The sequence below is a fragment of the Cloeon dipterum genome, chromosome 1, assembly GCF_949628265.1.
Source record: "Cloeon dipterum chromosome 1, ieCloDipt1.1, whole genome shotgun sequence".
Lineage (NCBI taxonomy): Eukaryota > Metazoa > Arthropoda > Insecta > Ephemeroptera > Baetidae > Cloeon > Cloeon dipterum.
The window spans coordinates 24,044,745-24,071,494 of record NC_088786.1 but is presented as its reverse complement, the minus strand read 5'-3'; the positions used below and the strand labels follow the sequence as shown (position 1 = coordinate 24,071,494).

General features: G+C 40.4%; 3 protein-coding genes across 10 annotated transcripts; all 3 read left to right on the top strand.

Annotated features, from left to right (window-relative positions):
- The first annotated feature begins 121 nt into the window (after positions 1-121).
- Positions 122-2,777, top strand: LOC135942041 (carboxypeptidase B-like). Its single transcript, XM_065487971.1, has 6 exons — positions 122-447; positions 1,087-1,284; positions 1,354-1,545; positions 1,733-2,094; positions 2,270-2,456; positions 2,520-2,777. Exons 1-6 carry the CDS (start codon positions 180-182, stop codon positions 2,690-2,692), a joined length of 1,380 nt encoding a protein of 459 aa, XP_065344043.1. The 5' UTR covers positions 122-179; the 3' UTR covers positions 2,693-2,777.
- Positions 2,778-3,332: 555 nt separating this feature from the next.
- Fbl6 (F-box and leucine-rich repeat protein 6) lies at positions 3,333-11,343 on the top strand. 2 transcript variants are annotated; one of them, XM_065487716.1, is made up of 12 exons: positions 3,333-3,515; positions 4,676-5,053; positions 5,421-5,561; positions 5,719-6,013; positions 6,345-6,585; positions 6,645-6,812; positions 7,221-7,389; positions 7,453-7,617; positions 7,678-7,824; positions 8,135-8,345; positions 8,396-8,555; positions 9,058-11,343. In XM_065487716.1, exons 2-12 carry the CDS (start codon positions 4,820-4,822, stop codon positions 9,302-9,304), a joined length of 2,178 nt encoding a protein of 725 aa, XP_065343788.1. In that variant the 5' UTR covers positions 3,333-3,515; positions 4,676-4,819; the 3' UTR covers positions 9,305-11,343. The 2 variants fall into 2 exon arrangements, with proteins under 2 accessions (XP_065343788.1, XP_065343704.1); XM_065487632.1 differs by having other exon boundaries at positions 5,716-6,013.
- Positions 11,344-12,278: 935 nt separating this feature from the next.
- On the top strand, positions 12,279-26,750 carry shi (dynamin-1 shibire). 7 transcript variants are annotated; one of them, XM_065476055.1, is made up of 16 exons: positions 12,279-12,545; positions 13,294-13,367; positions 13,435-13,584; positions 13,647-13,837; positions 14,612-14,817; positions 15,118-15,327; positions 15,388-15,587; positions 15,638-15,783; positions 16,895-17,052; positions 17,209-17,241; positions 18,222-18,513; positions 18,629-18,748; positions 21,004-21,210; positions 21,444-21,685; positions 22,353-22,520; positions 23,563-25,567. In XM_065476055.1, the coding sequence occupies exons 1-16, from the start codon at positions 12,382-12,384 to the stop codon at positions 23,723-23,725; spliced, it is 2,724 nt and encodes a 907-aa protein (XP_065332127.1). In that variant the 5' UTR covers positions 12,279-12,381; the 3' UTR covers positions 23,726-25,567. The 7 variants fall into 7 exon arrangements, with proteins under 7 accessions (XP_065332127.1, XP_065332125.1, XP_065332126.1 ...); XM_065476053.1 differs by having other exon boundaries at positions 22,323-22,520; XM_065476057.1 differs by lacking the exon at positions 23,563-25,567 and adding an exon at positions 26,043-26,750 and having other exon boundaries at positions 12,280-12,545; positions 22,323-22,520.

Sequence of the window (26,750 nt, the reverse complement as noted above, 5' to 3'; positions counted from 1 at the left end):
ATGATTTTTGCCGAAGAACCTGTTTTCATTTCGATTCCGTATTCTTAATCCTTGTCATTACCTCCTACTCTTTCATATGAGTTGTAATAAAGCATTGTATATAAGGTATATTAAGAGCAGCGAACAACAGTTACTGCAGGTTCATTCCATCGTGTGAAGCCCAAGGAGAAGGTCGTGTGATGCGTTTCGAACCATCGGCTTGCGCGTTGCTTCTATTACTGACGATTGTTAATGCGGTAAGAAATGAAGATTTCAGGACTGATGAACCCGCAAACACCACTCCAGTAACAGAAGATAATGAAAGTTTTACTGAAAATTTTCCGACTGATGGAGAAAACAAGAATGTCGAAGAGCAGTACGCGGATTATACAGGAGCGCAGGTTTTCAGTGTCAAACTTAGATCTTCAGAGCACAAAAGGATGTTCCAGCAGTTAGAAGATCGAGAATGTAAGTAAAATTTTAAAATATTTCATGAATATACTTTTCTTTTCAAGATTGTATTTAAATCACAGTGTTCATACGTTCATAGGCGTAGCTTGAAATCATGAAAAATTAAATAACTAAATATATATCGTTATTTATTTAGTTTTTAATTTAAAGATTACGTGATTTTTATTTACTTAACAATTAATGACACAAAAAAGAGTAGATTGAAAAAGGGTGTATATTACATTTTTAAATATGGAGTGGTTTTAGATTAAGTGTGACTCCTAAAATGATAATGAGACAAAAAGAAAAAATGTAGCCTCAAATTATTATAAAATTGAATCTTCAAAGATAGCTCAAGCTGAATGCAGGAAAGTTGTTCGAATCAAGTTAAGTGGCTCATCTTAATAAAGAACTTATGTTTTGAAAGTACAATTTTGCAACGATGAACATGGTTTAAAATTTCCTCAGTTATAATAAAATTTCCATTAAACTGTTTACGCACTATTATAATGATATTCTTGTTGATGAGTTTTATATTGTAAATCAATAAACTCAGGTGATTGAACTATTTTGATTATCTTAACTGCTAGGAAGCTGAGGAAGCAAAACCGCATTTGAATTCGTCATTGAAATAATACCATTTTTGTTCTTGACTAGTAATCGACGTGTGGCTGCACAAAAGAAGCAAAAAACGCAGTCGTGCCGAATTCATGGTGCTTCGTGAAAACATGCAGGAAGTGCTGTCCCTTTTTTATGAAGCCGACATCCAGCCAAAAATTGTAATTCCGAATATGCAACGACTAATAGAGAAAGAGAAGAAAGCGGAAACGCTCACTAACAGCACTTTGCGTTCAGGTAAAACCTTTCGCTGCGGGCGATCGACCGGCATATTATATATTATGTGTATTTAACTGCATTTTGCAGGCCACGGCATGAACTGGAATGAGTATCACAGGTACAGCACGATCCACTCCTTTCTGCTCCACTATGCAAACGCGTATCCCGACATTTGCACGCTCAAAACCATCGGGAAAACCGTGGAAAACAGAGATATTCAAATGCTGAAAATATCATCTGGTGGCAACGAAAATAAGACTGCCATTTTTATTGACGGAGGTAATTTTTAAATTTTAAATTGTTTTAATAATAAATAAATCATGAACAATAATTATTATTAGAAAAATGAGAGTAACTTAAATTCAAGGCAGTTGCAATATATTATTTAAAATAAAACTTGGAATTGATTGATTAGTTGGGATATAGCGGCTTCCAGATTTTAAATTGTTTTCACTCATTTGAATAGGAATGCACGCCCGGGAATGGATCACACCAGCCGCTGTGACTTACATTATCAAAGAATTAGTGGATAACAGGGCCAAGTACCGTTCCTTCGTCGACGACGTTGACTTCCACATTGTACCACTGGTCAACGTGGACGGCTACGAGTACTCGCACACGAGAGACCGTCTGTGGCGCAAAAATAGGGCCGACCTGTGGGGACCGTGCAATGGAGTCGACCTCAACAGGAATTTTGGTTACAAGTGGGGCACTTCGGGCTCAAGCTTCATCGGCTGCTCGCAGATCTACCGCGGATCAGCAGGATTTTCAGAGCCAGAATCTAAAGCGATAAGAGATTACATAATGGAATCGGCTGCTAATTTCCAGGTAAAAGTCGTTTTATTTCACAGATATATGAAAGGAAATTAAATATTTAGCGTTTTTGCATAGATAAAAGTATCGAATAAAAATTAAAAAAAAAACAGAGTGGACCATTTTGAAAAATTCGACTTGCCTTTAGATTTAGAGCCCGCAGTGACTGATATGATACTTTTTATTGCAGGCGTACCTGTCCTTCCACAGCTACGGCCAACTGATCTTATACCCATACGGCTATGCAAATAACGAGTTGCCTTCTGACGCTAATGATTTAAAAAGATTGGGTAACGCTGCAGCGTCTGCTGTGCGAAAACTCAGTAAGACGAGATACACCGTCGGAAACTCAGCCGAGGTCTTGTACAGATCATCAGGTGAGATCATTTAGCTAAAAACGGTGAGCAATTTTACTAATGATAGATATTTAAAATAAAAAGGCGCGTCTGATGATTGGGCAAAAGGTGAAGCTGGGATCAAGTATTCTTACGTAGTTGAACTGTCGGACACGGGAAAATATGGATTTATGCTTCCGGAACGACTCATCAAGCCCACCGCCGCTGATGCGCTTGAAATCGTCAAAGTTGTAGCAGATGAAGTTATGGGACTGTAATTTTGAGAGTATTTATATTGTTTCTATTAATTTATTTATTGATGATGATCGTGTTTTTAGGAAATAAAGTTTTAACTTAAATACATACACAAAGAAGTATTTCATAAGTTATTTAATATAAAAAAACTCAAAATTTACTGGGTTTATAAATGTATAATGTGCTGAGAACATTTTTAATTTAAAATATGTATAACTTATAGTATAATATAACACAACTCACCAATTTAAATTTTATTTATACAAAAACGCATATAGGAAATTCAACTATAGCAATTTTTCAGCGAAAATTATTTATTTTCCCGATTGTGAAAACAGGTAATAAATAGAGGGACTGACGATGAAGTTGGTGGTGAATCGGAGTGAATTCACTATCAAAGAGTTATAGCGATAGCGATTTGACTAACAATAAGCGCTTCCTAGCATCTGACCATGCGTCACATCCACGCCATCCGCATCCACGGTATCCACACCTGTCAGCTATGCAACCTGTGCGGCATAACACAGTGCAATTTGCAGGCCCTCTTTGGAGCCACGGCCAGCAGATGGCTCTGATGATCACGGCATTCAGACGCAAGTAGTGAGTATCGATTCGGAATGTGGGTCACGACATCCCTCTAGTGGGCGCTTGGCGCACTGCTTGCAGAAATCTTGGAAGACGACTTCCGGTTGGTTGAGAGAAGGTCAGATGGATCGGTAGTCAAGCAAGATGACGGCAATATTTGTGTTCTTTGTAGGCCACGGAGCGAAAGCCGCGGTGTCGCGTCCCACTGGCGCCCGCCGCCTCTGAGCTCTGGCCGCTCGCACCCACTCGTTTGGCCGCCTGGTAAGCCACTCAGCCGCCCGTTCGGCCGCCTCTGTTCACTGCGCGCTCCAAACACGATAAATCACTGCGACAGCCGCCTCAATTTCTGCCAATTTTGCCCACTTAACGGGCGTCGTGTCGGCCTGCCGCTTCCTCTTTGGCGCCCCGGGCCTCCCTTCCGCCGCCCCCGAGCCCCCGCTGACGCTCCCGGGCTCGCGCGGGCCGCAGGGGAGGCCCCTGAGGGTCGCAATCCACACCTGTCAAACCCCCCTAACATAAACAATCACACTGAGAGGTAAAAGGGGGCGTTCCTTGACTGTCTCGCTCGCTTTTCGTCTTGGCTGGGACCTAATTGGGTCACCCGTGGCCCGAACTGCCTCCCGGGCCCCTCGGGGACCGCGAACCCCGCGCTCCCTTCACACCTCCGATCGATTTTCTAGACGCAGCCTTCGTTAGGTTGCACACAGGTGCCCTGCCCACCCGCTTTGCCAAGACCCCGCCGCCGCGGCAGACCCCATTCCAGGGCACCGAGGCCAAATCAAAGTTCATTCAATTTCATTGTACAAGATCCCGTGAACGACATAATTGGCTTCTAATCTCAAATCAAAGCAATATTGCCTGTCATGAAGACATGGGAATTGTGCACATTTCAATAAGGTGTTGTTTTTTTCTTACTTAGGATTTGAATAGTCTGTAGGTTTGGTGGTCGGTCTCCGAAACCATTTTAATTGGAAACACATTATTTCATTTTGCGCTACCCATTGAAAAACTAAAAAGAATCAGATCAATTTCATGCATTAAATTTAATTTTATAGAAACACTAGTAACCACTGTCTCACATTTAATGGAAATAAACCTCATTATGTTTCCCTAAATGAGGGTGGACAGAAAAAATGGCAGAGGAAAATCTGAATCAAAGAATTTTTTACTGGACTGATTAGCAGCTGTATATCGGCACTTAAAACCAACTAAAGAAAAAACAACGCTGCATCAACTCGCAGTGGACTTATTTAATTTAAAAACTTCGTGATATTTGCCTACGCCAATAAATGCACTCAGATTAAGTTAAAGGCTAGCAAAATCTCCCTTATTCATATTTTTGGTCATTACTCTTCAGGTTAGAGTTTTAATTATTTGTTTCAAGGTTAGTTTTTAATCATAATTTGATTTTTTTGTTGCAGGCAGCTGTGTTGTAATGCGATTGGCATAACCGCCCGTGTGCGTGTAGCTTTCAACGTGAGTGTACCTGAGCGTGCCCCGAATGGGCTGAGCCGCAAAATGACCCTTGACGTGCAGTGAGTTGTGCCGAGAAGTGTGACTCCACGATGGACCCACCGATGAACTCGTGTTTTAACATGGGCGGCCCGCCCAACATGGACATGTTCAATCCTGCGTCGTGCAGCCTGTCCGACCCTGCTGAGTCGGCCCTGCGCGAGTTTCTACTCAACGACACCAATATCAACAACGCACTCTCTGTGCAGAACAACGGTGTCTCGGATATCAACGAAATCGCCGACGAGTTCAAAGGAATGCTGGAAGAGCCACTCTCCCGGGACTGGGTAAATAGCTACTCTCCATACAATTTATCTTGCCAACTGCAAAAAAATAATCAAAATTTAAATCTCCCAATAAATGGTTAGCAAAATAATCTTCATAATATGGTGCACTGTAAAAATCACATTTTGTAAATTTTCAACAATTTTCTGGAGCGAATTTCATTTAACTTTAAATTAATAAAGTTCTTTTATTAAAAGAAACTCTAGTTTGATATAATTGGACGGTAAAACTATAAATCTATCCGTCAAAATTTGTCCATTTATTGTTGGACCAAAATGCACAAATAAATAATGTTTTTAGCTATGAAAATTTAGCCTATCTCTTTGCTGTCCGCATTTATGAACGGTTGTGAATGATCTTATATTAAAGGTGAGTCCTGGGAAACCTGAGGATCAAGCGTTGCCCACCACTAGTCCATTAATACCACCAAACGCCAGTCCTGCCGTCGCTCCCAACACTCCAAACGCTCCCTCCGCCGAAGATGCAGCTTCTAATTACACACATGTCAATGTAAGAGATATTCAACCACTGTGCTGTCGTAAATTTTGTGACAAAAGCCTTAATTTTGAAACCTGTAGAACATTTCTGTGATTTAACCTCATCAAAAATCTCAAAATACCGCAAACCTCAATTAACTGTTGTCAACAAATTATGTCCTCTCTAGCAGGTGATGCCTCCGCAGCAAATGCTTACCACTGAGATTGAAGCGCCGCGAGGACGCGGCAGAGGAAGAAAGCGGACCAGGGAACCTGGTGCTGAATCAGTCAGCCGAGGGCCGCCTAAGAAGCGTGGGCCTAAGCCTGGCATGAAAGCGGCCCGAATGGTTGGAGTGCAGTACTGCAGCCAGATTGCGCCTGATGCCAATGGCATCAAGCTTAAAATCAAGAAATTCAATTCTGTGCCTCAGCCTGCAAAAATATCAAAAGAGCTAACAAAACGGAAAAAGAAAAAATACAAGACAAGTGAGTGTTAAAAACATTTTTTCCATGTAATGAGAATTACAACAATTGTTGAAATTTTATACTATTTGATAATATGAATAAAGTAACAAATTGAACAAAAATCGGACATTTTCAGGCTCAAAAAGTAAAAAAAAAATATAATTGGAAATTGCTTGTTCTAAGTTTACTTTATTAAATAACAGTAGTGATGAATTGTCATCAAAAATTACGTTTAAATGCAAAATCAGTACACGTTTTTATAAATATTCACGGAGCACACTCTGTTGATATTAAAATTGCTAATATGCAAAACAGCAAAATTGACTGATACAATCTTATCTTGATTACGTAGAGCGCAAAAACTCGGACAGTGACGACGAGTCAATTTCTGAAATGATTGATGCGGAAGAAGACAGATCGCAAGCTTGGGGCCGGCGAGAGGGACCGAAGCCAAGCCAGAGTTTCAATGTGGACGGCCGGACGGAGCAGGGCGAGGCGCAGTCTGACTGGGGCTGCAAACTGCCAGAACAAGTGCTGCTCAGAATATTTGAGATGGTGACCCAGGAGGAGGGCACATTGCCATTCCTAGTGAGGTGCGTTATCGACACAGCTTGGACTGTTCATTCGCTAATCCTCTTGATTTCCATTATAGGGCGGCGCAAGTGTGCAGGCTGTGGCGCAACGTGGCCATCGCACCGTCACTGTGGAACGTGGTCGACCTCAGCATCCCTCGCATCAAAGCCGTGCATAAGAACGACCATGTGCTTCGGTGGCTCTGCGAAAATAGACTCTCAGGCGCTACCGATTTGAATATCAGCGGGTGCGTGTTTCTAAGCTTAAACATTGACTTATTCCATTTTTCCCTGCGGCCGTGCATATTGAACGTTTAAGCTATCAGCCAAAGGCTTTCAAAGCATAGTGCAATGAAAAGCTATTTTGATAGTTTTTTTTTTAAGTTTATATATCTGGTGTTATCTGAAGCGCATTTTCACTAAATTTAATCATGTAGCTCCGTTTCTGCTATTAATGATGAAATAATATTTTGAAAGCTTCTCAGTGTACTTTAAAAAAATCTAATGACCGCTTATGACCAAAAAAGTGGCAAAAGGTCAAGGCAAAATATGTTCCATAATCTCCCTGGCAAACTAGTAAAGTTTGAATATTTACAAGAATTCAACATAAACAGAGAAATTAAATCGCTCTAACTTTGGATATTCTGTTTAATTAGGTGGAAAGTGTCAAACATGACAATGTCTCTGCACCTGGTGGTTGGCTGCTGCGGTGATAAATTAGATGGACTTAGTTTGGCAGGATGGGGCGGCCTCAAGTCGGACCATTTGGAACTGCTAGCGCACAGGTGCCCCAAATTATCGAGAATAGACTTGACTAGCATAAACGTAAGTAACCTGATTATTTTTAATTTGTATCTATGGAAGTGATCAATTGATTTTGCTTTGCAGATGGAAGTAAATCCAAACTCAAAGGCAGCTGTGTCACCTGCAGCGCTCTGCTCATTTACCCATCAAATGGGTGCTCGCCTCACGCAACTCTCACTAGCCAACAACACTATGGCAGGACTTACTCAGATTCTCCACTCTGTTGCTGAAAACTGTCCAGAACTACAGGTAACGCTGCCTTCAACTTGCATTTTGCTTCTGCTTCTGACGCAATCCCATTGGAAACAGGTTTTAGACTTGTCTAATCTGAGAACTGCTGCCATCACTTCGGCGCAAATTCCTTTGGAGTTTCTTCAAGAAGGTTGCTCCAAGCTCCGCGTCTTTAGGATCGCAAATAGCAACGTTTCTTTAGCCCCTACGTCACTACAAGAGCAAGTAAGTCTATTATCCTCAATTTTATGATTTCTTATATCAAAACATGAACACAAATACCATATCTTCAGAATATCTAATCTTAATTAAGATGATTAATTGTTCAAGTCAATTTGATTGATCACTTCATTAAAAAACGCGCCTTCAAATTTGCTTAAATCCAAATGATTTGCTACAAAAATTGTTTTTATGAAGGGGATAGTGAGATGCAAGAAGAAAAAGTATTGCCTGCCTCAACATTTAGAAAATACCTTGCATTTTAAATCATTTTATTGAGTGTCCAATTTTCTAATGCCAGTTAACTTTTTGCTAGGCTCGTTCTCCTGGATTCCCTGCCTTAGAGGAGCTGAGTCTGGCCGTGGACAAGAGGGGAGGAAGTCCACAGGTCAGTGACAACTCGATCGAGAGAATCCTCAAAACCTCTCAGCACCTGAAACTGCTCGATGTCAGAGGATGCACTCGCATCTCTGACTCGAGTCTAGTTCGCGTCCCTGCATGGGATTTGGAGCACCTTTACCTCTCTGGTGAGTCTAATGACATGGCTGGTTGGCTCTTAACTGTTTGCTCTTGACAGGCTGTGAAGTGACCCGTCCACCTGGCAGTGGACTGGAGCTGCTAGCGAGAAAGTGGAGTCATAGTTTAATAGTATTGGACCTTGCCTGGAGTACAGCCACTGAAGCAGTGGACCAGGCAGTGTACGCCCTGGCTGAGAAAGGAGAAGAGTCGCCTCTTAGGTATTGATAATTTTAAAAACTTTAATTAGTGATAAGTGTATTTTTTTAAATAATGCTTAGCCTTAAAAGTCCTCAAGCATGCATGGTGGTTCTTCTCTGCCCTAGAGCCTGTGTTATTCATGTGCGACATTATTGAGATGCGAATATTCGCTATCAGAAATCAGGGGGGTCGTCCCTTCTTGTGAGACATAAACGATATACCAACTGAGAGAAATTGTTAAGTTAACTTGCTTCTAATAGCTTTAATATTTTGAAAGTTATTTTCAAGTCCATATTACCAATAGAGAAGCAAGTTTTATCCACAAAATTTTCATGATTCAGGAAATGCTTGAATATTTATTATATCAAAAGTAAAAATTGACTTTTAAAAAGTCTTCCTTAAACACTCAATTTTCAAGATAGGTTTTGGGTCTATTCCTGGTTACTTCCTTAATTTTAAGATCTAAGATGATAAATACATGTAATGTCATCAGGTGAATCATATATATTTCTCTGTTTACAGGAGTCTAAATCTGCTTGGTTCTTCAATAAGCTTTGGCCCTGTGAAAGACGTTCTTCTGCGGTGTCCACAGCTGTCCTCACTAAACCTTTCCTCGTGCAGAGGTCTGCCGCGTGGTATCAAGCGTAACTACGAGGGCAAAGATTTGGACTTGCTGCGACAGAGTGTTTCCGCCGGCAAGTTTGATGAGATGACAGGGGATGACTCCCCTAACCAGTCTGCTAGTTCGCCGCATGATGAAGCTCGATAGTGAATCGACCTGAAAAGCTAACAGCGCTATGTTATATGAAGCAATAACACTCGCGTCTCACCTTTTATCCTTCTGTAGTTAATGTGATTGGAGGAAAAGTGGTTAAATGAATCAAAATTCTAATTCTTCTTCGACCTCCAGCAGTTCCTAGATTCAAATGTGCTCTTTGCTGACTTGACTTATCGCGTTGCTTGATGGACAAACTCTTGGCCGAGTGATCCGTGAATTTTGTTGCCTATTTTCTACTGCGTTTCGCAATTTGATGAGCGTCTGTGTTTGGACACGTCGCAGTGCAGCCCCCAGTGTTGAGAGATTGAGATTTAGAGCAAATGTTTTTAAAAGTCAATCATCTGCGTGCGTGTCATTTGTACAAAATGCCATATAGATATGCTTGTAGGAAGCAAGTTATGTGTAATACTCTAAGCGGTTCGGAAGAATTTTAACACGGAAATGCATTTTTGTTGATAATTTTTATAAGCTCAAAGAAGTATTAAGTGTAAAATGTCCAGGGAATGATCTGGGACATTTACAGAGCATTGACGGGATTAAACTATGGAAACTTTCCGCTGACGGATCCAGGCGGGGTGGACAGTCTTGGAATGTGGAAGCTCCTCCTGGCCGACTCTCCCGGACCTACGTTGTGTTGTGTGCTAGGCGTAACACTAAACTTTAAACAATAAATATTTAAAGTAATGGAGATAATACTATTTAAATGAAGAACTTGTTGATGTTGTTATGTGAGGGTGATCATTACAATGCTATTATGATTATTTGTTTTCTATGCTGTTACGAAAAATATGATTACGCATTGACCAAGTAACCAAGGGTTTGCTGCTGTTACTCAATATCGAGTGTTGTTTTAGTTTTATATTATGATTTTTATTTTTTCCAGTAGGAAGTAAGTCTTTTCTAACAAATGGCCAACGGTCAGGTTATCACACCTTTTTGTTGAACGAATTTTCATCTGGTCTTTTTTTAGTTTTTTTGTGTCTTTGTCCGCTGCCTCTCAACTGAAATTTAGAAATTTCTGAAGCAGAATCGTTATCTGTTACATTGGCTTTAATCCTTTGGATTTGGTCTTATTGTCAGATGTTAGTCTGAGATTGATTGGCTTTAATTACTGTTACTTTTTACCTAGCTGGATTCCGAAACACCTAGTTCCCCTGTTTTGCCACTCAAAGTAGCACACGCACTGAGAAATCTTAGCCAGCCCCAGAAAACGCGACTGATTTTTACTGTATTTTAGTTTTTGGCTGCAAATATGCACAAACGATGGTTTTCGTCTAAATTTTTGAATGGGACACAGTACAAGTTACTTGGTAGCTCGAATCGTTTATCAACTAAGGTTTCTCATAGGCCTAAAGCAGTTAGGTAGTTGTCTATTTATTTTTATTTTGTGCTTGGTTACTTGGGGGTTTTGAATAGTTCTCGTGTAAATACAGACAAGGCGTCGCGCCGACGATTTGTGTGCGCTCTAATTAAGGAAGGCCTTGGACATGGACAATGTTGCGACAGCCCGATGCATTATTGGTGTCTCGGGATTTTCTGTTGAACCGCGCAAACTGCAATCTTGTTAACCCTACCGATGTTTGTTCTGCTGGATAACAAAACAATGTGAATGTTTTCTGTGCTTTAGCAACCACCCCCGTAATCTTTTATGTCTCCCAGAATCAATACTTGGCCTTTTACTTAGACTGATCTATCAAATAGGTCTTTGTTTTTCTCTTAGACGAAAAAATATATATTGAACCGCATGCAGAACTGCTGCGTTTTGCACACACCCTACTTGACAAACCTGCAACCACCGAGGCATTCACAAAAACAAGGAGAACTGTTGTATTATTTATCGGCCTTCCTTATATGATTCAAATTTTAGCCGAAATTGGAGCAACCTCTGCCTGCTTTTAAGTTCTTTAAACAGTGAAACTAACACTTGAATCAGATGGGAAAATGATTGAAAAGCAAAATTTGTATTTTATCAAGATAGATAATAAAGATCTTATTAATATATTGAAAATATAAAGCTATATATCACAAAATGCGTTGTTTCTGTTAATGTGTAACATGTTTCCTCTGCATAAAGCTAGGTTGAAAAATACTGCTATATTTAGCGATTTGATCCAATCGTTGCAAAGATTGGCTCCTTTGCATAAAATGCTACGAAGCCAAATTAATTATTCAATCAATCGGGTCTTCTTCAGAGCAGCGAGAGCTCCCTGCAAGTCCAGCGCACTTGAATGGTGCATCATCTCCAGTGACCTAATTCCTCGCGGGGGAGTATAGAAAACTTATCATCAATCGTGCGCGCTCAGTGTGTGTATTGATCCGGCCAAAACTCCCAAGTCCGTGGGCTATTCTCTGCTTCTCTCGTCCTCGCGCATTCTACACGTTTAAACTCCATAGTATAATAACAAATTATATTGACCTTATAAGGATAGAGCTATATATTTGATTTAATGTGATCAGCACCATAGAAGCACAATTCAAATAATCCAAATAATTACGAACAAAAGGCATAATTATGCTCTATTTTCGAACCCTGCTGGTTTGCAAAAAATTGGGGCAACCAAGAAATCTGTGTTCGATCCGTGTTTATTTCCGCGGCACTTGCGCACTCCTGACTTTTCCAGATAAACCTTTGGCCTTTGCAGATTTGCAAACTTTGTTTATTCATAAAACGAGCGGGATTTCTCGCAGTTAATTTTTTTATTTAAATTATCTGAACTGAAACGAAAATTTAAGTGCAGATTTTATTCAAGTTTTCAAAGCTAATTCTGCGAATCAGCGTGGGCAGGAGTACGGTCGCAAAATCGATAGCAGCAGCAAAATGCATTGAAGATTTCGCGCCCCTTGCACTGCCCAAAACTTCATTCAGAATCATCTCTGTGGCTGCGCAGAACACGAATCGAGCGAGCAGCGCGTGCGCGTCGTCGACTACGCATATCGACTCGACTCCCGGCAGCACCGAAGACTTTGCGAGTGCGGTCGACCGAACTATTGATAGGGCAAGTCAAGAAGGCGGAGTTGTAGGAGTTGTCGAGCTGAAAAAGAGTTTCGGGACAGCAAATTCGGCCAAAATGTCGGGAAACATGGGGATGGAACAGCTCATCCCCATCGTCAACAAGCTGCAAGATGCCTTCACACAGCTGGGCGTCCACATGCAGCTGGACTTGCCCCAAATCGCTGTCGTCGGAGGGCAAAGTGCTGGCAAGAGTTCGGTTCTGGAAAATTTCGTCGGCAGGTTTGTAATACTCGTATTACTCGTAATCCGATGCCTTCCTCCCTCTCGTGACATCTGGCAAGCGTTATTACCCTTTGCGTCAGGGTTTTGCCCACCGGGATATCTGCCCCATGCAACTCAGCGTTGCCCACCACTCAATGGTCATTTGCACACCTAATTATGGCGGAGCCTTTGACTCTTGTCAAAATCGGCTTTGAACGCCTGTGCGAAGTCTTCGAGCCCAGCTGTGCTTTCCCCGACGCGCTTGTTTATTATCTCCTGATGACTGTGGTGTTAGTATCCTCCAGGAGATAACGAAACGCATTCGACTTCCTTTTAAAACACTCCCTTGACTCACAGAGCATAACAACTCTATATTGTACTAAACGTTTGGTTTTGAAACATCCTGAGATTTAAATATGACTCCCCATGTTCGGTCAAAAATTAAATAATATTGGATAAAATTTTTAAAAATAAAATAAATATGTTTATGAAATTTGGAAGACTTTTTCGATCTCTCCAAGTGACGGCTGACTCACACGATTGTTAATTTTGCGACAGCGCGTATGAGTCATGACAATAAAAGTCCTCGAATCGAAACTTGATAAATAAGATGGTATTAGTGGTATTAGCAAAGTGGAAAAACACAAGGCTGAATTCAATTTTTATACTGTCGGCCTCTTTGTGTTTTTTACTGCGACCATGACCATGCTCACAACATGTTTTAATTTTTTATTTCGCATTCAAAATACTTCCTTTTATATTCCAGGGACTTCCTGCCGCGAGGTTCTGGAATAGTAACAAGACGTCCGTTAATTTTACAATTAATTACCTCTGCCTTGGGTAAATCACTAATAAATTTAAACAATGCTCCGTCAGATACTGAAGTTCCTCTATTTATGTTCTTAAGAATATGGTGAATTTCTGCATCAAAAAGGCCAAAAATATTCCAACTTCGATGATATCCGTAAGGAAATAGAGGCTGAAACGGACCGTGCAACTGGTTCCAACAAAGGCATATCCAACGTGCCTATCAATTTGCGCGTCTACTCTCCCAACGGTAATGTTTCTCAGTTGCCAGCATCGATGATTCCAATTGATTATTTTGCTTCTGTTCGGCAGTCTTAAACCTCACACTTATTGATTTGCCTGGTCTTACCAAAGTGCCAATCGGCGACCAGCCTGCAGACATCGAGGCCCAGATCAAGGCCATGATTTTCACCTTCATCAGAAAGGACAACTGCCTCATCTTGGCTGTAACACCTGCCAATACAGATTTGGCAAACAGCGATGCCTTAAAATTAGCTAAAGAGGTAAAGTGCTAAGATATGAATCAAAGAGTTCAAAATAGTTCAAAAATGGTTGTTAAGTTTCTACCAGACTCGTCATTAATTTATATTCAGTTTTTATTTTGCCTATTTACAACACATAAATAGAGTCCCATTCAGAAGTTAAGTATACAAATTTTCAAGAGTTAGACTTTGTCGCCTTAATGGGGTCATCAATCTACAAACCTAGAACAACCTTATTTGTTGTCAAAAATTTAATATGTCCTGTTTCCCTTAATCTTAGAATAAATTGAACGTGACCCTAAAAATGATCAAAATTCTTGACTTTAAATTGTTATGATTTATGATATTCCCTAATCTTATTTACTCAGAAATTTGACAATTTTTTCTCTTACACTACCTAATATCTGCTATGAAGATGCTAGTCATTAATGAATGTGTGCTGTGTACTGTGACAGTGAGACAGGTTGTTTGTACAAAAAAGTAGAAGTCGTCACTTAATTATCATGGGAATTTTTCTTAGCATGATTGCTAATTCACTCATGAGCGTCTTCCTGCCCACAATTCTCTAATAAAATATTTAATCAATTAAATTAGTTCTCTCTTAAGAAAATGTTTTTTCCTTTGAGATTTTCGCATGATTCCTGTCGAGGAGTAAATACGTAATCTTAATGACTAAAATTTTTAATGGTTTGTACAGTGATATTTGTTTTTAAAAAAATTGTTGGTGAATGCTGCAATCTGCTTTATTCTGTTTCATTTTGCGAATCGTTCAATAGCTAATTATTGATATTTTAGGTTGACCCTGGCGGCTTGAGAACAATTGGTGTCATAACCAAATTGGATCTTATGGACGAAGGCACAGATGCCAGGGATATTTTGGAGAACAAACTTTTGCCTCTGAGACGAGGCTACATTGGAGTCATCAATCGATCTCAGAAAGATATAGATGGAAAGAAGGACATCCGCGCAGCTTTAGATGCTGAGCGAAAATTCTTCCTTAGGTACTATTTTAACTGGAAAATGAAATTCCCTCACAAATATTCAATCTAATAACAGTCTGTTATACTTACTTTCTCAATTACTAATGATTTTCAGCTATCTCATCATTATTGTTATCTATCAAAGCATGCTTTTAACCATTCCATATAATATTTAAATTTTTTAAAGAGTTCTAGCATTATACAGTATTTTCTCTAAAAAAAAATGAGTTTCAATTGTTTACCAATGTCATATAAATTACTTCTCACTTTTGAAATGGTACACAGCTAATTCAAATAAATATATTTTCACGTGGACCGCAGTCACCCATCATACCGGCACATGGGTGATAGAATGGGCACTCCGTACCTGCAGCGAGTGTTGAACCAGCAGCTAACCAACCACATTAGAGATACACTGCCTGGCTTAAGGGACAAGCTGCAGAAGCAGTTGCTTGCGTTGGAGAAGGATGTGGACCAATACAAGCACTTCAGACCTGACGACCCCTCCATAAAGACCAAAGCCATGCTCCAGTAAGCCTTTGCCACGTTAGCTGCTTCAAGTGAAAACTAAATTACTGGTGTCGTCTTCAGGATGATTCAACAGCTACAGTCTGATTTTGAGCGAACCATTGAAGGCTCAGGCTCCGCCCTAGTTAACACGATGGAGTTGAGTGGAGGTGCCAAAATCAACCGCCTTTTCCACGAAAGGTTTCCCTTCGAGATTGTCAAAATGGAAATCGACGAGAAAGAGTTGCGGCGTGAGATCGCGTTTGCTATCAGAAATATTCACGGTAACTTGGAAATTAGATTGCTCTTTTGAAGGTGCTAACGATCTGCTCAGGTATCAGAGTCGGTCTTTTCACACCTGACATGGCCTTCGAGGCCATTGTCAAAAAGCAGATCGCGCGGCTGAAGGAGCCTTGCCTCAAGTGCGTTGATCTGGTCGTCACGGAATTGTGTAATGTCGTCCGCATGTGCGCTGAAAAGGTATTTTTTGCTAACAACATACTCGCATTGCTTATTTTATAAAATCAGATAATACTGACGCTGGCAGAACGCAACTTTTAAAACATTTAATTTTAATTTAATAATTGAAGTTTATCTTAGTACTTAATGATATCATTATGTGGCATAGATCATCACAAGAAGTTATATTTCATTGAATGGTGGACTAGAAGAAGCGTAATTATGGAGCCATTATTACATTTTTAGCATATTTGAAAGCAATATAATCATGAATTTTGATAGTCAAGGCAGACTTGAGAGAATATTACAGCTAATCAGAGTTAATCAAAGCCCCTTTTGGCTATCGCATAAACCTAGCCGCTGCCTCTCGCTCAGAAGCGCATTCATGAGCTTTTCACTTGCTCCGACACAAAAAATACTCAATAATGTAGTGTGTTGGGGTTGGTTGAGCGCAGGCTATATTATTGTTCTTCTCGCTCACTTAGTTTACCCACGCATAAGTACAAACTATGACCCTCTACTTGTTGGTTTGCACCTTTCCAGCACGTGTTAAAGACTTAAATGGACAATTTTTAACATTTTAAGATGAGTCCTGGTCGCTTAGGGAAGGGCAGTCTTTCACAGAAATGAAGCCACACTATTCTATTATATTATGTCTTTTGCTGACTGTTGGCTTAACCGCCTCTTCCAAGGAGAAAAGTTTGACCTAATAGTGATAAATCTAGTCCCAACTACATCACAAACAAAATAACTGTTTTTAGGTCAAACCAAGACAAAGTCTTGTTGTCCTATTCGTTTTATACAGTGCAGAATGCACGGCCCAATATCCACTATTATGTATATTTGTTTCCTTACACAGGCCCTTGATTGAAACGCTAGACATCTAGTTCTAGTCACTCATGATGAAAAGTGCAAATCAGCATGTAACTAGTCAGAGTGCCAAATGTGCAATGACTACGCTTTTCAACGCGTTCCATCGGCCTGGTGTATAATAATTCAAAATATTTCAAAGATAAAAATCAGTGAACATGCTATGTTAAGTGCGAGTATTCTAACACCCTTTGTCAATATTCCCAAGTAAAAATGTAATTGGCTCTGTGAAAAACGCTAAATTCCGTTATCCATGATGCAGATGAACCGATATCCTCGGCTGAGAGAAGAGACAGAACGCATCATCGCCACTCACATCAGACAACGCGAGCAGCTTTGCAAGGAGCAAATAATCATGTTGGTCGAGAGCGAGCTAGCCTACATGAACACAAATCATGAAGATTTCATAGGTTTCGCTAAGTAAGTGTCTGTTCTGCACATTTATGGAGCTTTGGGTTCTTGTTCCCATTGGCAGCTAATCTTAAAATTGATATCATCTCTGCACCATCTGCAATCACCTGTTCATCTTTCACGTGCTAAGGGAGTCTTGCTAATTCTGTTCTCTTTTCTCTCCAGGTGCCTTGAGACATTTGAAATGTTTGAACCAAAGTAATGTCACAATATCTGCCTAGAATTTCACTGGGTGCTGTATTCTGTTTTCTTGTGTGTTGTGTTTGACTCCCGCAACATGTCTTGACTAACTCTCTCGCTCATAAGGTGCCCAGCTAATTTTGCAGTGTGTGAACCCTTGAGTGGCTTTTAAAGACGCTTTCGGCTTGTTCCATCCTCTTTAGTAATAATCTCCACCAGCTTGTGTCAGGGGAAAGAAGGGGAGGGAGGCAACTTGTTTGCTGACCATTGTAATTACAAAATCAATTTCCTCCAGTTTATCGTCTTCTGCAAAAACTGCTATCGCTTCATCTATCATATGTATATTTTGCCAGCATCATTCTCAAGTCCCGCGCTTGAACCAGGGTTTGCCAAAAAAGCGGGCAGCTGGCACAAGGTCTGTCTAGTGGTTTCAAAAATTTTCTCTATTTGGATATCATTTTGCCACCATACAAGAAAGTTCTTGAAAGTATTACTGATTATTTCCTTTCGAAATAAGGCTGTCACAATTAATTACTCGGTATCTTAATAAGAATGAAAATTTAGTAATTGTTTAATATAAACTGGTTTTGATGGTTGAGTAACTGAACTTAGCATTTATCTGAAATTTTTGTTATCCAACAAAATTAAATCCTATTGATAATCAATCAAATAGCTAGAAAGCTGAATTTTAGAAATGGCTCAAATGAAACACGACAGTGAATTGTGCAAATCCTGGTTTAAACGACATTTATTTGATATCATAATGTTTTGATTTACTGGCAGCTAGTTTTTTGTTGTTAATTTTCAAACTTATTCGCCCTTGGTTAAGCTCCCAGTATTTATTTTGGTTCGGCGGCCAGTTTTTACACTGCAGATTTTGCTTCAAATCACTGGCCTTGGCCACGCGCAGATGGGCTTCAAAGCTCCAAAATACTGGGGGGTGACAAGGGTTGGACGTAATTTCACTGCCGCTCTAGTCTGGTCTCTGCTCCTCCTAGCGCCCAGCAGAACACCGAAAGCAAGGTGACCACAGGCCGCAAGGTGGTGAACCAGGGCATCCGAAAAGGCTGGATGAGCATCCACAACTTGGGCATCATGCGTGGTGGTTCCCGTGACTACTGGTTTGTGCTCACCTCAGAGAGCCTTAGCTGGTACAAGGACGAGGAAGAGCGTGACAAGAAGTACATGCTGCCACTTGATGGGCTCAAACTCAGGGACATAGAGCAGGGCTTCATGTCCAAGCGACACACCTTTGCTTTGTTCAACCCTGATGGACGCAACGTTTACAAGGTAAAAAAACCTGTTCTTCTGTTGATGTTAGTGAAGTGTTAATATATATTATATATAAACTCGGAGGCGCGTTACATTTCTCCAAAAAAATGATTTCAATCGGTTTTGTGTGTAGGATAACAAAACTCTGGAGCTGAGCTGCGAAACGTCAGACGATGTTGATTCCTGGAAAGCTTCATTTTTGCGCGCCGGCGTTTACCCGGAGAAAGCGATGGAGCAGTCAAACGGCGAGGAGGTAAGAGCTTAAAATCAAAGAACTGGCATGCAGGGGGCAATTAATAATGCCAAAATCATTTATTCACATATTCGGAATCAAGACAAAAAAAATTATACTCATCCCAAAGGTGGTGGATCATTAGAATGGAATTGTTAATTTTGGACAAATGTCTTTGTCCTGTGTTGTAGGCAAGGGTAAGCGGACTCGAATGTGTTCTCCATCTACAAGTATACCGGTGCTACCTTTTTCATTCTTTTCTTCATCCCTTTATACGACTTCTCGACAATCATTTTTTGTTTTTCTTTGGACTGAATCGCTCGGCAAAACTGCAAGGAGTCATTGTTAGAAGCTTGCTAGTCGAGAAACGATATGATAGAGCTATTATCAAATCTAACGTAGTTAGCACTTGCTGTTTAGCATTCATATGAATATTTTTAGTTGGGCCAGTCTTACGACTTCTTCTGATCAAAGCAGCTTTTGAACCTTTTTGACTTAATTTCTCTTTCTGCTTGTTTCCTCCCAGTTCTTCTGTATACATATTATCTTTATTTAGTTTGACAACAGTTTTGCCGAGATTGCTTCCATCTTGCTCCAACTTTTTTGCTATACGCTGCAGTTCTCATTCATTTCTCTTCCACTCGTTTTTCATTCTTACTTCTACTAATTCTTACATGAATTTCGGTTCGTCCTTTTGACACGCTGGTTGAAGAACCCTTAAGTGGCTTTATAAGTAGCCACCATTCAAAGCCCTCCACGATGTTTTGAATGTTAATGATCATGGTTACTTTGTTTCTTGTTCAAAAGCAAGGCATTTCCTCTTCCCTTTACAACCTCTTTAACTTTTGTTGAATTATATTGTTCAATTATTTGAACAGTGGCACTGGTTGATTATTTGGGTTTGATATTGTTTTGCCAGAGAAGACGATAAATCTTTCTACCAAAAGAATGATTGCTTCGTCCTCTGCGAAATGTTTGAGCAAGTTTTACGCTTACGCCTGACGCGTGGTGTAAATTATGACTTGAGCGTTTCCTCATGTCTTTCAAATAGTATACACACACGGAATTAGAAACACACACGCACACTGGTTCTTTTTTGGAATTCGTGACATTTTATTTTATTTCTTCCTCAATGTTTTAATTTTCACTGCATTGATCGAAGATCGCCAAGGTAACTATCAAGTTATTAAGTGCGTATTTTTGTCCAAGTAATTGCAGCTAACTTGTTGCGCATTTTTGTCTTCTTCGTTATTTTAATGTAGACATCTCTGTTGAAGCAGCGCGCAGAGTGTATACTATTTGACCAATGTTTTTCTCAAATTGACATTGAAATGAGCAGTTTGATTGATACATTGTTTTTTCTCTCTCTCTTATTTGCCTACTACTCGATCCTGCCACCTCCTTTCTGTACCAAATGCTCCCGAATGGAACTCAGGGTTCAGAGGTTGGTTTTTAAGCCACCCATTCGACACGATCGTCAGAGCCCGGCCCGAAAGACAGTGGTAGTGTGCGAGAGAGTCGGATAGGCCCACGGGGCGGCAAGCAGCACTGTTTCTCTTCGGCCGGCTCTGACTAGCCCTGTAGACCGCATGGTTCAGTTCTCGTTTTTAGTCAAACAACGCTGTGCATGATATCACCAGATAGTATGCTCGAATTTTTCGCCTCGGTTGCTTGATTGCAAATCTGGATGCTCGCTTGCCACTGCTTTCGTTTTATTTCTTTTTTGTTTGACTTCTTAGCCATTTTGATTGGATAGAACGACCAAGGGGCCGGTGTGGGGTGAACACTCTTGGAAGCGGAGCCACCCCTGGCGCCGCCTCTTGGTCTTAGGAAGTGTACACACGACCAATCCAAACAGCACTTGTTGCGTGTCGCTGATTTTTGCGAACAGTACAAGGATTCCAATGAAAAAAATAATAGTCTTTTGAGCGGAAAGAAGCGAATTCCAAAATACACCAAGTTCCCAGCTCAATTTTGTTAGTGATAGCAGCCTAATTGTTTCTCTTAGCTGTGAAGCTAGAATTTTCAAATCGTTCAGTTGGATTGTTTTCAAATTCTTAATGTCTTCGAGTGATGTGCACTGCACCCTAGTCAATCTTTGGCTAGAGTAGGGTGCATTGTAGATCACGTCAAGTCCTCTATAGTTGGCAGGGTACACACACCGCTCCTCCGTTTCTGGCTAATTGGCTTTAAAGCAGTCCCGTTTAGTGTACCTTGCAAAACTGCCTTCTTAAACCGAACACGTGTGGCTCACATGCCTTCTCCTACTCCCGCAGGGCACCCAGGAGACTCAGGCCTCGATGGATCCGCAGCTCGAGCGTCAAGTCGAGACTATTCGCAATCTGGTCGAATCCTACATGGGAATCGTTAATAAGACTTGCAGAGATCTCGTACCTAAGACTATAATGCTGCTGATCATCAACAACTGCAAGGAATTTATTAACGGCGAGCTCTTGGCCCACCTCTACGCTTCTGGCGATCAGGTGAGTCAGGCAATGCTACATATCCATTGTATACAATTATGAAGCTTACAAGAATTATTACTTTGCTGCTTCAATTGGGATTAATAATTAAAAAAGTAAAATATTTTTATAAAAGTAACCTAAATCGGCTAAAAATTATGCCCTCACAATTTAATTGCATTCAATCTTAGTTTGAGGTTCCTTACGCCAAAAGAAATTAGAGTTAAATGCTTGTCTTATCTTTTAAAACACAGGCCTCAATGATGGAGGAGAGTCCCGAAGAGGCGCAAAAGCGCGAGGAGATGCTTCGCATGTACCACGCGTGCAAGGAGAGCCTTAACATCATTGGTGACGTGTCGATGGCGACCGTGTCGACCCCGGTGCCACCACCGGTCAAGAACGATTGGCGCAGCGGCGGTGGTAGCGGCGGTAGTATGGGCAGTATGGGTGGCAGCCTCGGCGGTGTCGGCAGCAGCGGAGGATTCGATTCATCTAGGTCTGTTTGCAATGGGAACCTGGCTCATCTTTGCCAAAGCTTCCACCATTATATCTTTTTGCGTCACGTGAAGACAGACGTGGGTCAATTAATAATCAAGGGATGTCATTTTTGGGTTAAATTTATTCAAATTGTAACTTAACCATATCTCAAACATTTTGGGTTTGCAGCAGACAATGCGATTTGTCGCTATCAAAATAGGCTTCCTAAATACTCCCGCTGAATGTTTGCCTTTGCCACTCAATCATTATATTTTATTTTTTCCAAATTAGGTCATATTTTTTAATTTATAAACTACTGTACTTTTAGTATCATGGTACTAAACCCACAACAGCAACTTATAATACAAATTTAAAAAATTAAATCCTATATTGACGTAATGAGGCTATCACCAAAGCTAAATTAAATTAGAACAGTTAGCAACTTAATATAATATCATAACTTTGAATTTGAGTCTGGCGAATCTATCCAAACGTTGGCATGTTCAGAATTCAGGGATTGCAGAATTAGCTGCTATCGATATTATGTCTTATGTAGAAAGAGATTAGGCGTTCACAATGCATGCTTATTCACCAATCTGATGTGGTCTTGCCGTTGCAAAGTGGTCTTAAGGCACTGAAAGGTTTTCACCTTGCAGGTTCTCGCCTCCGTCTCCCGCGATGAACAGGTCGCAGCCACCAGCGCCAGCCGTCGCTGCGGGCCGGGCGCCCCCGATCATTCCTCCATCGGGTGCCAGGCCTGCGCCTGCCATTCCTAATCGTCCCGGTGGCGGCATGCCACCCGCACCGCCTGCTGGAAGACCAGGTGGCGGTCTGCCACCCCCACTCATCCCATCGTGAGTACATGTTGTCTTTTTCCCTCTTGTCATTTGGTGATGGGCAGGCATGCGTTTTCCGCGAGTGTGACTAACCACAATATCGCTTTTCACTGCTTTGTGCTAAGTTGATGGAACTGAACATCTTCTAAATTGGGTGTTGCTTCCACGACAAAGGGAATGCTCGCTCTGCTCAAAGCCATTAATTAAGTTACGCGACCTTGGAGGGCTCACGTTTGTCTGAAAAATGTTGTGTCCAAAGATGGTTAAGTAACATTCAAATATATTTCTCTTGTATGAAAGGCTACTTTTTTGATCAAAATTTAAAATCTGTTATTTATATTTTTATCCAAAAATTTTTAACTGCTCAATCTTTGCTTGAAACCTCACCTTGTTAGTTACAATGCCGGTCAATTATTCTTGGACACGCATTTTTTCGATCTAATGTGGAGGAGACCTAACTTTTGAACCCACGATTTGTTTCTATTGTTGCAGTCGACGCAACTAAGCAAGTCATCCCCACCACCTTAAAAACTTTGAAGCTAACCACTTCTACTCTCCTGCTACAGCTATGTTTCGTTTATCAAATCCTGCAAAAGTGTTGCCTCTTGCGTTAGCTCTTGTTCCACTGATCGCTGAGGCCAAAAGCGCCTACGAACCGAGCATTTTGCGATTTGTTTCCTTTCTAAGGTTCACTTTCCCAGCATCCGGTTCCGCGTTCTGTTGAAATCCGCTTGCCCTGTTGCGCCAATTGCCACGGAGGCTCAACTTTGACCTTAAGCAAGCAAGCATGCAGCATAGCATAGCTGCATAGACACCTTGACAGAATATTATAAATATTGGGAGCAAACACAATCAAAAGAATTAAAATCATAAAAATGTCATAAAATGCTAAAAACCGTCAATGATTTACCTGCAAATATCGAGTTTGGTTCCAAACCTTCATCTGATTGTCAGTCACTATGTCTTGTTTGAGGTCAAAGGTGGATTTCTGATTTCTCCTCCAGTCTTGTGGACTTGACCTGTGAGCTGGATGGTCACTAAAACAATGCTTGGTTCGTAGGCGCGGACAACAACAGTCGAGCGGCGGCGCTTTCGGAGGTCTGAGCCAATCGATTCAGGCCGCGGGACAGAGGGCCCAGCAGGCGGCCACGCAGGCCGCCGCACAGGCCGCTACGCAAGCCGCCATGAATGAACTCAAAGGGGCCTTCTTTGGGCGCAAATAAGCACTTATCTTCCATAATCACGACTAAGAAGGAGAGAAACGAATGAACACTCAGTCTTGTTTTCTGGACACGAGCAATATTTTGAATTTGAAAAGAACATTCATTGTTGATTAATGAATTCCAACATTCCACGCCCTCAGTTCTTGGACGGCGATACTGGATCTGAGGAGAAATATTTTTGTTTGAGCAAGGCTATTTTTCACCCTACTCGGCAAAGCTTTTCCTCTATATAAATGTTGTTGATCAAATGATATTGTTATTGATGATAAATGTAAAAAAAACAGCAAAAAAATATGTTACGGATAAAAGACCAAACTTAAGAATGAATACTAAACGAACAACAGAGATAAAATAAATGTAGTGCTCAAAATTGTAGTCACTAGTGCGAATTCGACAGATTTGGACGTTGCTGTTATGCAAAGGAAAACTAAAAAAGTAATAACCGGAATAAGAAATTTGTATTTTTAAGACGACACTTCATGCAGAGCAGTCCAAACGAGTTAGCGGAAGATAAAAAAAAGATATCGCGTCAGTCATAGCATCCAATACTGTGTTACACGCCTAAATGTGTCGTTTTAACACTCTCTTTTGGTGTTGCACACTGGAAACAATACTACTCGAGAATCTGAACAAATCCCCCGGATAATGTGGCAATATCAATATCAGTCAACGTATGAATGTGCGAGATTTCATCCAGGAGATAAGTAGCCAAACCATCCCCAGCGTTGAGCAAAAGGAAAAGGCACTCACACACAACTACTAATACAGGCCTAGTACCGTAGATATTAATCAAAGACGACACAGAAAACACGCAAATAGTGAGATAATTCATTATAACCGACGTAGCGTTCTGTGTTTTGCCTTATATTGAATTATTTCAGCTGATTTGCCGCAGACGTTCGCGTTGCTTTGCTAAAAAAGGGGGATATGCACCAAAATATGTAAAGTAACATGTAAAAGCAAGTCAATTATTTCTGGTACATGATGTGTAGTTTCTGAATCTCCCGTGTCGATCTGTTGTTCCGAGCACTTGGTGAAAAGAGTGCCGATTAACACAACCACCGCATATCTGTGCGTTAAAATTTGAATCTTGTTGAATTTGCTCGTTTCCGGGTCCCTGGTACAATGTTTGCAAAGCGCAGTTTGGATTATAGCGTTTTTTAGTCTGAGTCTGTGAACCGAATACAAAGAAAACGAATAACATTCCTTGCATTCCAAAGTTGAAAAAAGAGTTTGTTGAGTATTTGCGTAGCGAGAGAAGCATTACATTAGAGCACTGAATTTAAACACTCGAATTAATGTGCATAAGTGTGTATAAATACTGTAATATAGCAAACAGATCTAACATAAATATATATATATTTAGCCAGACAAAGCAAGTATGTATTTCAAGAAACGATACTTAAGTATGATGTAACCACACAGAGGAGAAATTAGCGACGGATATACAGTGATTTTGATTATAAAATAATATTTCTAATATCATGTAATATTGGAGACGCGTTCGGGTTCTCAAAACACACGTTTACATTATATTACCAAGCGTTTATTTGCAATTTTTATATTATTATTTGTGCTCAAATATGTGTTCGTGAATTTGGTTGAGCAGTTTTACGTGACTTATTGTCTGTGAAATTATAAATTGAAATTATTGTAGACGTGCAGAAAATTCAAAAAGTGCTTGCTTGTTGGGCTCCTCTTCGTGTTGAATGTCACACCACGAGACTTTTGGAATTTTCATTGCAACACACTATTCATAATGTACAGTAAAAATCATATAAAACTAATAATGAGAAATGTATCATTGCAGTTGTTAACATAAAATTGTCTGACTAGACGCAAGCACCGTGTTTGATTCCGACTTCTAATAACCACCTATTTGTCGCTACATTCATTTTTTGCCTTCTTCGCCCACCCCGTTTGCTTTTTGCCTTTTTCTATCTAACTTGCATGCTTGGAGAAGGCGGGACATGGTGAAGGTGAGTAGCTGGTCCTCATTATTTTTGTGGACGAGAAATTTGATTTTCTCGTAAATTCCTCACGAACGAAAGCCAGGAGTTTAATGTCCAGCTTATATGAAAAAATGAACCTAAGAAAGCTTAACAATACTGTGAAAAATAAATCCTAAAACGTGCCAAATTGGTTAAAAATTATTTTTGTATTCTTAATTCTTATTAGTACTAGATTAATTGCCTTGTCATGCATGATATAATTATGAAAACTTACTTTCTGGGTCTCACGTAGATACATTTGTTGTACTCCAAGATCATGCACTCACAATCAGTTTGTATTTTTCTAAATTTCTGTCCATTTTCAGGCGACCAGTACCCCACATTCCACCCAGGCCACGGCCGTAAATTTGCCGTAGAAGTCAGCCCTGTATCAGCCGCCTCAGGGACCTCAAGAAGTAACTTATGTGCAAATAAGGATGTGAGTAATAAAAACTCAAAACGTCTTGGCGTAAAATTTGTGATTCCGGGAAAAAGAGCAATACGTGCAGAACACCACCTACCAGTCTCTCTTAGACCGTTGCGTTCAGAGGATTCTTCTTCGCCCTAGCTTTTACACGCCAGAGCTTGTGAATTTGTGATCCTATTAGTTTCTTCTTGAGTACGCTAGTCGTACTTAAAAACATTAATTTCAGAATGACGTTGTAAATAAGTGTAAAGTGACTTCCATCTGATTTTCATGTATGATTAATCTGGCACTCTCGCCTTTCCATGTACCACAAAGAAAACGCTGTACATATTTTTTCTCAAGAGTTTTTATCCAGGTGCTAAAATAGTTATTTACAAAAGGCGGGCAAATTCTTGTTAAGATACATTTACCAAAGAAAGAGGATGTCCCTGCTGAGATGTGAATGTAAACTGCATTTATTTATGAGCCCAGTTTATTATGCAACTGTTTTCCAGTTATTATTATATTTGATTTTAACAAGACCCGAAATTATCATTGTTACGTGTACATATTCATTTGCCTAAATGTAAACAAGTCTTGGAATAAATATGTACATTTTCATCAAAAA